Below are 12,005 nucleotides of genomic sequence, written 5' to 3' on the forward strand. Positions count from 1 at the left end.
ACCACTGCCCTTACTTTACAGTAAGGCAGCACACGAGCTGATTTTCAGTGGAACTCACACTGCCTGGGTCCTGGCCACTGGTCCGGAGGGCTCTGCATTTTAATTTAATTTTAAATGAAGCTTCTTAAACATTTTGAAACCTTATTTACTTTACATAAGACAATAGTTTAGTTATATATTATAGACTTATAGAAAGAGACCTTCTAAAAATGTTAAAATGTATTACTGGCACGCGAAACCTTCAATTGGAGTGAATAAATGAAGATACGGCACACCACTTCTGAAAGGTTGCCGACCCCTGTATGCAATAGTTCTTAGAGGTTGAAAGTTGCGGCGTATAGGAAATAAAGATATATAGTTATATAGCTAAGAACACCACAATTAGTATGCCACCCCAAAGAGTCCCCAGCCTTCCAGTGGTATAGATTAGAGTAGGGTGAAATTTTTTCAGCTAATAATAAATTTGCCGAAAAATGCATTTTTCAGGCACCAAAACTATTTGTGAATTCAGTTCAAATGCAAGAAATGGTATCAGCTGAAAAAACCCTCCCTTCCTCCTCCCAAAACACCAGCACGGAGCCAAAAATTATTTATTTACTCATTTCTGGTATAGTGTATTCCTTTTAAGTCCTGGCAGAGCACAATATTGGATCTTAAAATGACATCACTTTGATTACCGTGCTTCCCTTCAGTCCCCACTTGAATTTCAACAGGATTTCAGCGATTGCTTTCTCAAGAACTGGTAGAGCTAATAACAATTTGGAATCTCAGCTTTCAAATGGTATAGCCTTAACCCCGACTGTGGCAGTGTATGAGATTATTGGCTGCTAAAATCACCTCACAGTTAAAATGAGCATGTACATATATGTGAGAAAGAGAACAAGAACAATAATTTAAGGCTGCATTGGGGTATAACTACTATTGGTCCATACCTAGGGCAACAGATCTTGAATTTGAGCTTACATTTACATATTTTAAATTTAATTTTTCGTTTTAAAAAAGAAAGTATGTTTTTATCCCTCGTGATTGTGAGTGTAACTGATGTAGTGGAGTTTGCCTAAGTCTGTAGATAGCCTGGGAAAAAAAGGCTCTGAGAGGGGCAAACTTCCTGATGAATCTCAACAAAGTGCTGACTCCAAGACCCATTGCAGTGGAGTGGGGCCCACCAACACATCCCAACAGTGGACTCTGTATGGCAGGAGAGGAAGAGTGCAGTGGGCCTGGACCACCTTTCCAAGATACCAGGGTGAGCCTCCATGCTGCTAAACACTTGCCTCTCTGAGTGACAGACGGGATCCTCGCTGCTGCTCCTCATGTTAGAAAGATGCCTCCACACCACTGCCTGCCGCTCCAAGCAAGGGGCAAAGGTCACTGTTCAGGGCTACAGTAGTGGAGCCATAGGGGCCTGTCACATGGTGTGTCTGGAGCCCTGCATTGCCTTAATCCAAGTGTGACAACAATAAAGTGGGGGAATGGGACCGAAATATCAAGATAGTAATCAGAATGTTGTGATTTTAAGGTCTGATAACTCAAACTGCCAGGGGGAGCTGGAGTGATACCAATGCTTTCCAGTTCCAACCACTGACTGTGTAAAACCCCAAAGCATTGTTTCTAAAAGAAAATATGGTTAAATAAAAGGAAATTATTATATTTAACCTATGCGTGACTGGAGCCATTAGAAGTACTAAATGGATTCCTTCTAAAAAGCAAACCTACTAATAGGATTAATACATTTAAAAAATGGTCATTATGAAAACCAGCATGGAATGCTTAGCAAGTAAACAAAGTCTAAAGAATATTCCTGTTTTGTATGCTTCTTGCATTCACCAGCCCCTGTAAAGACTCCTGAGCCCTGTCTTTAAAACGCTAGTGTTAGAAGCACAAAATTGTTTAAATCAGCCCAAAGTAACACAGTTAAAATGATGATAATGATTCATTTTTCACACAGCAAGAATTGATTTTCATAAATCTTCTTTCCTGTTGCTTGTGCAGACCCATATCTATCACTGCTAAGGTTCCTTGGTTGACATCAGGTATAATTACAGCTAGATCTACGTCTGCTAACTCCCTTTGCTTAAGTTATTATTGTAGCTTGCAGCCAGTCGGTTTTTCACTCTATTATCAGCCTCAATGAGAATACTTTACTAAAGTGTTCTGCCACCAAGACAGCTCCCACAATAAGGACAATAGCATGTTCTATTTCTAGACTATTATCTTTACAGAGTCCCACACAGTTTAAAGAACTCTAATATCAGTAAGGGCCTGAACCTGCAGCGTGAAAAGTTGTTGAGAGTGCTCAGCACTGCATACGATCTGGTCCTACATTTCTCATGTCCTCCATTCTCTTGTTTTACCACTAACTAGAAATAATACTTATTTGATTATAGTTAGTATCTAGAAACATGGTATGAAAATATTAAACCAGTGAAATCACAGAACGATAGTGTTTGCTTTCTAAAGTACGAATGCAAGATTTACTGATTTTTGCTAATTTATTTCAAAAGATTTTTTCTTCTGTTTGATCACATAGGCACTTATTTTGGTTCAGTATCACAGAATAATCTTTTGTTATTAATTTGTTTTCTTGCTAGGTATAGGACCAGCAAAAAGCAAATTAACAAATATGGGTATTACAATAAAGCAGATTGCTGACTAGCAGAACACTGACTGATTGGCTTTAAAATAAAAAAACCCAAACATTTTATAATCAATGTACAGACATTGCCAATAGCTAAGATTCAGTCCATAGGACTGTAAAAACTATTTTAATTCACCCTTCCTTACAATCATTTTAAGACGCTAACATTTCTTAAATACTTGAAAAAACGGATAGATTATTTGCATGAGTCACACTTGTTATATTATGAAAGCTTTTTATTTCATTTCATTTATTTTAAGTATGTAACAGAGAAACTAGAATGAACTACCAACCACAGCCCTTGTTTGTTCACAGCCTACATGCAATACAATATACATTTCTTAAAAATCACACTCCAGCACTCCTCTTTAGCATTTATATTGCTTCAATCTGTTTACAATTGCTTTAAAAAAAGTCAGCTTAATATGGATGGGGGAATATACTAATAATTAAGACAGTTCCTACATCTCTCCATCTGAACTTTAGACAGTAACAGTGTTTCAACATTAATTTTTCTTGGCATCTAAATGAAAAAACAGGGAAATTTCATACAAAGCCACGCAAATTTAACCTCCTAATTGGATTGACCTTTTTACATACAGATCTTGCTCTCAACCCTATTACAATCTTGAGTTTCCTTCTAGGTACTGTATGGAATATTCATTCTTGCCATTACAACCTTTAAGTGTACATTTCACTACCAAGTAATACCTGGAGAGCCACCTAGAGCTATATGAATTTTGCAAAAAATACTGCTCAAATATTTATTTGTAATTTTAAACAAGAGTTGGTCATGTCTTTGTATCTACTTACCAAGAATATTTTAGTAAAGAACATTTACTGGCAGGAACTATTCACAGAAACAAGTGAATTTTAGGCAAATGGACCATATTTGTGCAAAGAAAAAATGAATGTGAATATTTCAAGAGTTACTCTCATCCAACCAGGGAACAGTAATACACTCTCTCACCTGTGTGTCCAATCAAAAGAGTTCAAATATCAAATACTGGCAACAAATTCCTCAGGAAAATGTTAAAAACTGAGAATTATTAATAGAAATTATTTGTTGAGCAATTTCAAATAACAAATTAGAGAAAATCAGATCAGCTCACAGATAATTTGTGAACAGAGAAAAGGTTGAGTTGTCATAGAAACTACTTGTTTTGAATTATACACCCAGATCTGCTAAGGATACAATTTAATAATCTAATCCACGATACTACCATGTGCATCTTTTCTCAGTTGGCTTTAAGCTTTCCTTGTCTTTCCCCTGCCTATCATTTTGCACACTGATCTTTTAAGTAATATGTCTTGCTAATGAAGGAACTGCTAAATAATTAAATAAAAACCCACTTATGGAAACATTTTATTTGGATGAGACATCTTGTATAAATCCCTCTCCGTTACACAAATTATTTCCTTTTATCCTTATTATATTATTTGTATTGTAATACTGCTTCAGGACATCAGTCAAGGATTCCCCCCCCTCCACACCCTTATTGTGCCAGGCATTGTTTTCACACACAGCAAAAAGATGGGCTGTCCCAAATAGTTTACAAACTAAGGATAAAATGAGAGTCAACAAATACATGCAATAAACTGACAGGCAGAGCACAAGATAATTAGATGATTATGAACAGAGATTATGAACTCTGTAATCCTCCTACACTCTCCACAACTCTAACCATAACTGAGCCATGAAAAAAAACTACAGAGCAAATTATAAAGATATGGGCTCTGACTGCTAATTACAGAACCTCCGTGGACATCCTGAGCTATGGGGCACTAAACCAGGATTACATGGCCATCTTCTGCCTGGAATAGCAGATTTAAGAAACAAAAACATCCTAGATGTCTAGTCTAATTACAGAGGAAATACAATTAAATGGAATGTGATTGAAATTGGTATGTATCCCTTAAGAAAAGATACTGTCTTATAACACTGGAATCTTTAGATACATCACTGAAATAACCCTCTGTTCTCATTCTGTCTAAACCTTGTGTACTCAAATAAATGGCTACTTTACACAACTCTGAGGATTCATAGTAAGCTTGACCTTCCTACGCTAGAGTCCTTTAGAAGTGTCACAGGAAAAAGGAGATTTTTACCGTTCCTGAAGAAAGAGCATTGCAAATTAATGTATATAGATCACAACTGCAGCTGAAATCAAAGTGAATTATTACTCTAATATTTTTAATCTATATTATAAAATCAAGACACTTGGGGTTAGGTATGTGGACACATTTGGAACTCCAGAAAATATTAATGGTCACTTTTGTGGTTTCTTCAAGATTAGTTACCAACAGGGCAAGGATTGACAGAACAGTGTCCCTGAAATGTTAAAAAAGATAAACTGACATATAGTAATAATTAAAAAGACAGTCATGGAGAAAAGGCTGGCACTAATATCAAGAGGAAGAAATTGGGTATGCAAGCATACACAGAACCACCAGAGTATTCTAAATTCAATGTACCTGTCACAACCTGAACTTTATTGTTAATGAGGTATTACATTCATCAAGGAAATAGGGTTTTGTAACATTCCAGGGCCCAAATAATTTATTCTTTGTCTCTTTAGCAAGTCAGCAATCCTGAAGGTGTATGCAGTGCTGAATACTGATGTCAATATTGGATAGCACACTGGCATCAGGGAACTAGACAAGTGACTGGATTTCAGGATGCAGCAGCAGACATCGAAAAGACTAATGAACCTATCAGCATGTGAAGCAGCTATGCTAAAGGTTTACAACAGGACAATAGTTAATGCAGTGCTTTGAACATGTATCAACTATGCAAGTTCTAAGTATTAGTACTTCTTTTATGCCATTGCCGCCATACCTGGTGTGCCTTGTGATTTGTCACAACTTCCTCTTAAGAGCGCAATTTAGTTACTAGTCCCACTGAAGACTCTGCGCAATTTTGATGTTCAGTCCCACAATTCTTATTTAGGCAAATAGCCCATTGATTTCAATAGCAATTTTGCCTAAGACAGCACTGTGTAAGGACTGGAAACTATAACCAAAGCAATTAATGGTATTAAGTAGATTCATAGAAGGATGAACAAGACAAACAGCCCTTTTTTCAACTTGGATTTCTAGGACTCTGTGGTAAATAAATCCTACTGCAATAGAGATTGAGGAAGGTTTTAAAAGAGCATCCATGAATGTTTCCAACCTGTCAAATGAGCTATGGTATGTCTTGTGAAATCTCCCAAATTAGGGTTGGACAAGCAAAACAAATGTTCAGTTATAGTGACAAAGAAACTGTCCAAAATCCCCAGCTGAAATTCAAAAGGGATTTTTGTGCTACTCTTGCAATGCTAGAAGAAAGGTTTCAATCACACTCTCACTTCCAGTAGACATTCAGAATATATATATTTTTTCCATTCTCAAGGAGACTAACTGGAAAGCACTCTGTAAACATGAAAGCAAACCTGACAGAACCAAAAAAAAACCCTCCCACATGTCTCATCATGAGCTGAATGACTGAAAGTGAAAAAACTACACTGAGACTTCCAATTTCTTGTTGGACAAACCAGCAGAGAGATGCCCCAAAATTGGGATGTCTCGGCATGTATCATTACTACAGAGCAACATGCTGCCATGATCAGAGATCACCCCGGGTTTGTGACTTTGTGACCTCGCACGTTTTTTCTGAGTTTGAAGTTGACACAAGTTTAAGACCCCAATCCTGCCAAAAGATGCACACAGGTGAACCGTTGCACCAGTGGGTAGCCTCAATGGGGTTCCACACCAGCCCAAGGATCCACCTGCTCACACGTCACTGCAGAATTCAGCCTAAATTATTATCACATCACCCCAGAGACCACTTAGAAGACACTCAGCTACCCCCTAACTCCACTGGAGCTATTTACAGCAGCTGAGGATTTGGCCCACTAAGTCTAAGAACACAAAAAAGCCACATACACATTCATACATATTTCAAAGGGATCTTTGCTCTTCAGCAGATTAGCAGCTGTTATTTATTTGTTGATCAGGTTCTAATGCAGTATATCTCTCAACATATTCTTAAACACATGCCAATTAACTCAACTTGTTATAGACTTGGAACTGTTTCCTGTAATGGCTTCAAACCCCATGCAATGGAAGAATCATCTCCATCTCAGATATAGCATTAAACTGGCAAGTTCCAAACTTTGCCAGTTTTGACCCGATAGTACAACTTACTGTGATTAAGGGCTGCAAAATCATGCCTTACGTAATATAATCTAGAGATCTGACAACACTGACCTTATCGAGACTGATGAAACTGTTGGCTGCATTTCAAATTGCGTATGAGAAATAAGCCCTCATTGCTTGTTTGTAAACTTCCTATAAAATATGTGCTTTATGCATTATTAACAGGTTGTAAACTGAACACAAGGTCGGTCTCAAACTGCTGGCAAGTAAATACAGTATTACTCAGCACAAATCTTTTCATTTACATAACATCAGATTCTTGTAGCGTAATTAATCTTGGCAGCACAACTAAGCTTCCCTCAGTATGCTCTCTTAAACAGCTGCTATGATGAGAAAAGTATTCCAGATTTTTTGTGAAAGAATTTAGTGCTACGTTAGTGGAAATGCAAAGAGCCTGATTCTGATACCCTTACGCATGCTGAGTAATCGTATTCAAATAGTCCTATTGACCTCGATGAGAGTACTGGCATAAGTACTACAACATGAATGCAGGAAGGAAACGGGCAGAATCAGGCCATTAATATTACACTGCTAATATATTACTTTAGGGAGGGGTGAAAGTCATAACACCAATAAATGACTTGCGGCAGTGAGTCATTTCATTTTAATCAGAGATGGGCTCAAACCAGAATCCCAGATAATAATAGCTCTAGACTTTGGGGAAACTCAGATCCCATTCCAAAATCTGGTGTTTCACATTAAATTAAATACACTGCTATAATAATAAGTCTTTGCAATTGCCCTTTAGCAAAAATAGATTTTAAAGGAACACACAAAACAAGATGCACATTTGAAGGTGACCAACTTAAAATTAGCTGCACCTACCTTTATTGTTCTTGCATATGGCTGTCAGTATGCGATTTCCATGCCCACATTTTCCATGATCAGGTACACAGGCTCCTTCGGAAATGACCCACTGGTAACACATTGGGTCTTCACAAGGAATAGATTCTACTAAGTGTGGACAACCCTGAGACATACCAATGGGTTCCATAATAACCTGCCTTTGTCTCATTCTAAATCCTAGAAAGACAGAACAGAGAAATTTTTTATCAACAGTATTAAGATATTTTGCCTGCAAAAGTTGATATATAGGGCATGTGGAATTCTAAGGCATTTCAAACTGTATTTTTAATAAAAAAAACAGTATAGCAATGTTCATAAGTAAGGCTACGAGTCTGTCAGAGGTCACAGATTCCAGTCACACTGCCTCCCACCCCGCCAGCAGTGGCGGTCCTGAGCCAGCACTGCCACCCCCGACCAGCAATGGTGGCGGCGCCAGTCCCAGGCCGCCCCTTGCGCTTACACCCCTGCCCCCCGAGCACCAGCAGGCACCCCAGACCCCCCCCCTCCAGTCCAGCAGCTGTACTCCCGGAGCCCCCCAGAACACTCAAGATTTAGACAGGGGTATATAGTACAAGCCATGGACAGGTCACGGGGCCGTGGATTTTTATTGTCCATGACTCGTCCATGACTTTTACTAAAAATACCCATGGCTAAATCTTAGCCTTATTCATAAGGCCTTCTAAATATTTGCAAGCTCACTGGCCTTGCAAAAAAAAAGAAAAAAAAAGACAGAATGTATCTCTCTCTATTTACAGTTTTGTCACTGCAAACATAATGTTGGTTGCAGAATTCCAGTGGTCTTGATTTCCACCACAACCCATCCCCCAATTCCACTGCCATTTGATCCAATACATGCCTTTTCACTGAACTTGGATGTAAAACATATGTCCAAATACATGGACATAAAGTAAAAACTATATATGTCATGATGAAAATACAATTTTTAAAAGATAAAGACAACCAAACAAGTAATTCAAAATCTAAACCACAGTTAACCTCCTTCTGGGACTCTGAGATTGAAAAATCTTGTTCTGAGATACAAAAGGGCAGTTTACTGAGAAATAATTACTCTGCTTTTTGAAGATATATAATTCATATTGGACCCCCTCAAAATAACATCATTTTAAAGTGGGAGATTCAAATTTAATATTGGAAGAAAAAGGTTACAAAAATAATTAAAGAACTGAGTACATAATTTAATGCCATTTGAATGAAAACAAAAGTCATGATGCTATATTCAATAATGGAGCTAGTATGCAAGTAATTGTCTTTCAGCATGGGCTTGTTTTGGATATGATAGAGTATAAACTAGCTATATCCATGGTTTGAATTGGTGGATTTACCATGGTGTTCAGCCATTCTGCACCAAGCAATGTTCTCATTAGGACTCATTGACTCAGCAGAGTTGGAGGAAGCAAGTCCGTACCTGGATGGAAATCTTCTAGAGAAAACATTTGGTGCTGCAGAAAGTAGGGCTGGTGATTCAGAAAACAGCACACTTCCCTCTGAGTCTCTACTACACCAACATCCCAGACAGAGGACATGGGACAGAGCGTGGTTGGAGGCCACAAAACTCCATGGCCAAGAAACAAAATATGAGGAAAACCATGCCAAAGAACTATGAGCAGAATTTGCTTCAGTGGTTGCTTTCAACACTTTTCAACAAGCAAAAAGAAATTGTTTTAAATGAAATGATTTTACAAACATTTCCATTTTGCAAAAAGGCCTTTTTTGACCTTTTTACTTGACACATTCAAACCAACTCTAACCATCTTAGAAAACTCACAATTACAAAAATTCCACTTTCTGAAAACATTGGGCAACATTTTCAAATGAGGAGACTTGCCCCTTGGCGTGTGATTGATGAGGGCCATTCTTTAAATACTTAACATAGAGAATACATTTAGAAACTAACGGGGTGATTCTGTGCTGCACACCACCACAGCACAGAACTCGCAGCCCAGGGGCAAGTGGGGCTGAGATAGCTTTAAACCACTTTTGCATCCTCCCAACCCTGGAGGTGGGGGCTGCTCCCAGCATAATTTAGACAGGTTCTCATGTCTGCCTAAATTGCAGCAGACTTCCCAGGCTGCCCTATGAGCCCCCAGCACTGCCCGGAATCTCCACACTGCTACATGCTGCAACTCTGAGCCTGACATTCTCCTCCCGCCTTCCAGCTCCACACCCAGCGTGCCCCCTACACCAGGACTTTTGAGACAGTTCTCAGAAGACTTTTAAAGCCCTTCTATGTCTCTCTAGCCCTTTTACCAAATGTGGAGGGGCTGGAGTAGGGATGAGGATCTCACACATATTTTTCAAGAACAATAGCCTACAACATCAAAGGCCACTTTCTACTAGGATCCACCTGTTGGTTCCAACTTATATCAAAGGAATTCAATAGGAAACTACATTTGGATCCAATTGTTTTAAATTCCTATCCTAACATGCTGGCGTTTAGTTTAATTCAGACCTAATTACAGGCTGTAGCATATGAGAGAAACAGTTAAATCACCTTTTCGTCCCTGGTGATCCTGGCAGTTCTCATGAACACAGGGTCCCCATGCAGACCAGGCAGAAACCAGACAGTCAGAAGAACATGGAACGTTGCACAGCTGGGAGGCAGAGGGAGCAGGGCCAACACATAGTTTCTTGTCAACAGGCCTAGTGACTAAACAGGAAAAAAAGTTATGGACTGTAGTTTCATTCATATAAACGTCACAGAGCTTCTGAATTTACTATTGGCATTTGTTTCCTAGAGCAAACCCAATCTGCTAGGCTCTAATTAAGCAGCAAAAAAGAACCTACCTGACCCATAGTGTTTTATGTTCTAAAGCAAAATATTTAAGCATTGCTTAAGTCCATCCCTATTCAGCAAAGCAGTTAAATGCAGGCTTATGTTAAGCACATGCTTAAGGGCTTTCCAGTCTAGGACTGGACTGCTGAATCAGAGTACCAGCTGTATTTTCTCTCTAAAAGTAACTATGTACAATTGAAACACCTTACTCAGCAGATCCACGGCCTGTGAATATTCTGGTCAGGTCTACTTGCTATAGAGGAAAAAAATGTGTTTACATTTTACTGCTATTAATACTGCAGAAACCAATGGTGATGAAGTGATTAATTACATTCTCCTCTAGCTCATGCACCACATTGGTTTAACTAAATTCCAACTGTTGTTCCAAATCTTGCCCTCATTCACACCATTAATTATGTAGATCTCCATGGCTGTGCATGATAGATAGATTGCACAATACCAGCAGACTCTCCATCTTGGAAGACGATATGGCCCAGATGTATTTAAATACAATGCATTCAATAAGGGACCATGGGACTGACTGGAAAAGTGTTTTCAAAAACTATATGCTATATGTATTAGCAAACATTTCTTTGTTTCTTCCTGATGATCTACCATTTTATGCTTAAAGGAATCCATGGTCTTAAATTGCTTTTACAGAAGGCTTTGGTGCTTGTCTCAGCAAACATTAATGCACAAGATTCTCTCATGCTAGTACTTCAAGTTCAGATGCAGGAACACTGAGCAGCGACTTAGATTCTAAGTCATGGACTCAGAATTCATACCTCTTGCTCCTCAGGCACTCTACAATATAACTGTACTATTAAATGGCAATAGATGAAATTTAATTCAAAACTAATGAAAGATACTATTAATGTTAAAAAGACTGCTTTCTGAATGATTTCTGAAAAACAATATTGCCTTTGACATATTCATTTAGGGACTACACCAAGCTGGCAGGAATCCAATTCACCTTACTGCTAAAGTAAATAGACCTTTTCTACAGATTGCAAAAGTCAAATGACAGAAAGGGTAAGATAAATATTAGAATTTTAACCATAAGGCTTTTTTTTTATCAAGAGGCTTCCTGCATTACTTAATATCCCCTCAGCACTAGGTTTAGCAAAATAATTTATCATTTTTTGTAACACACTGGGAAAAATGAAAGCAAATCAGTTTTAGGGCACAGAGTCAACTCTAAGAATTAAGTCACATCCCATTCTAGTATAACTGTTTCATTTCAGCCATGTTGTGCATCTTTTGACATTATTTTGAAATAAAAATGGTAGCAATCATCCATACATTTAGAGTATGAATATATAATTTCTAAAAATACCTTGATGAATTAGAAATATGCACATGGATATGGTCAAATGTCAAAAAGTCCTCCAAATTCCCGCCAGTAGTTACTGCATATTGCAGAAATGAAAACTTTTAACGAATTATTTCAGAAATAAGAAAAAAAAGGAATAGGCTACATTAACAAACACACATTACGGTATTAAATGAACTAAGTCATTTCGACTA

General features: G+C 38.1%; 1 protein-coding gene across 1 annotated transcript in view; it reads right to left on the reverse strand.

Moving 5' to 3' along the window:
• The window catches only part of THSD7B (thrombospondin type 1 domain containing 7B), a 509,128-nt gene that overhangs the window by 262,611 nt on the left and 234,512 nt on the right, over positions 1–12,005 (reverse strand). The window contains exons 6-7 of the mRNA XM_054043281.1: positions 10,197–10,352; positions 7,664–7,861 (exon numbers count right to left, since the gene is read on the reverse strand). Of these exons, the coding sequence (XP_053899256.1) occupies positions 7,664–7,861; positions 10,197–10,352 (354 nt within the window). The remainder of the gene's footprint in view (positions 1–7,663; positions 7,862–10,196; positions 10,353–12,005) is intronic.

The sequence above is a fragment of the Malaclemys terrapin genome, chromosome 11, assembly GCF_027887155.1.
Source record: "Malaclemys terrapin pileata isolate rMalTer1 chromosome 11, rMalTer1.hap1, whole genome shotgun sequence".
Lineage (NCBI taxonomy): Eukaryota > Metazoa > Chordata > Testudines > Emydidae > Malaclemys > Malaclemys terrapin.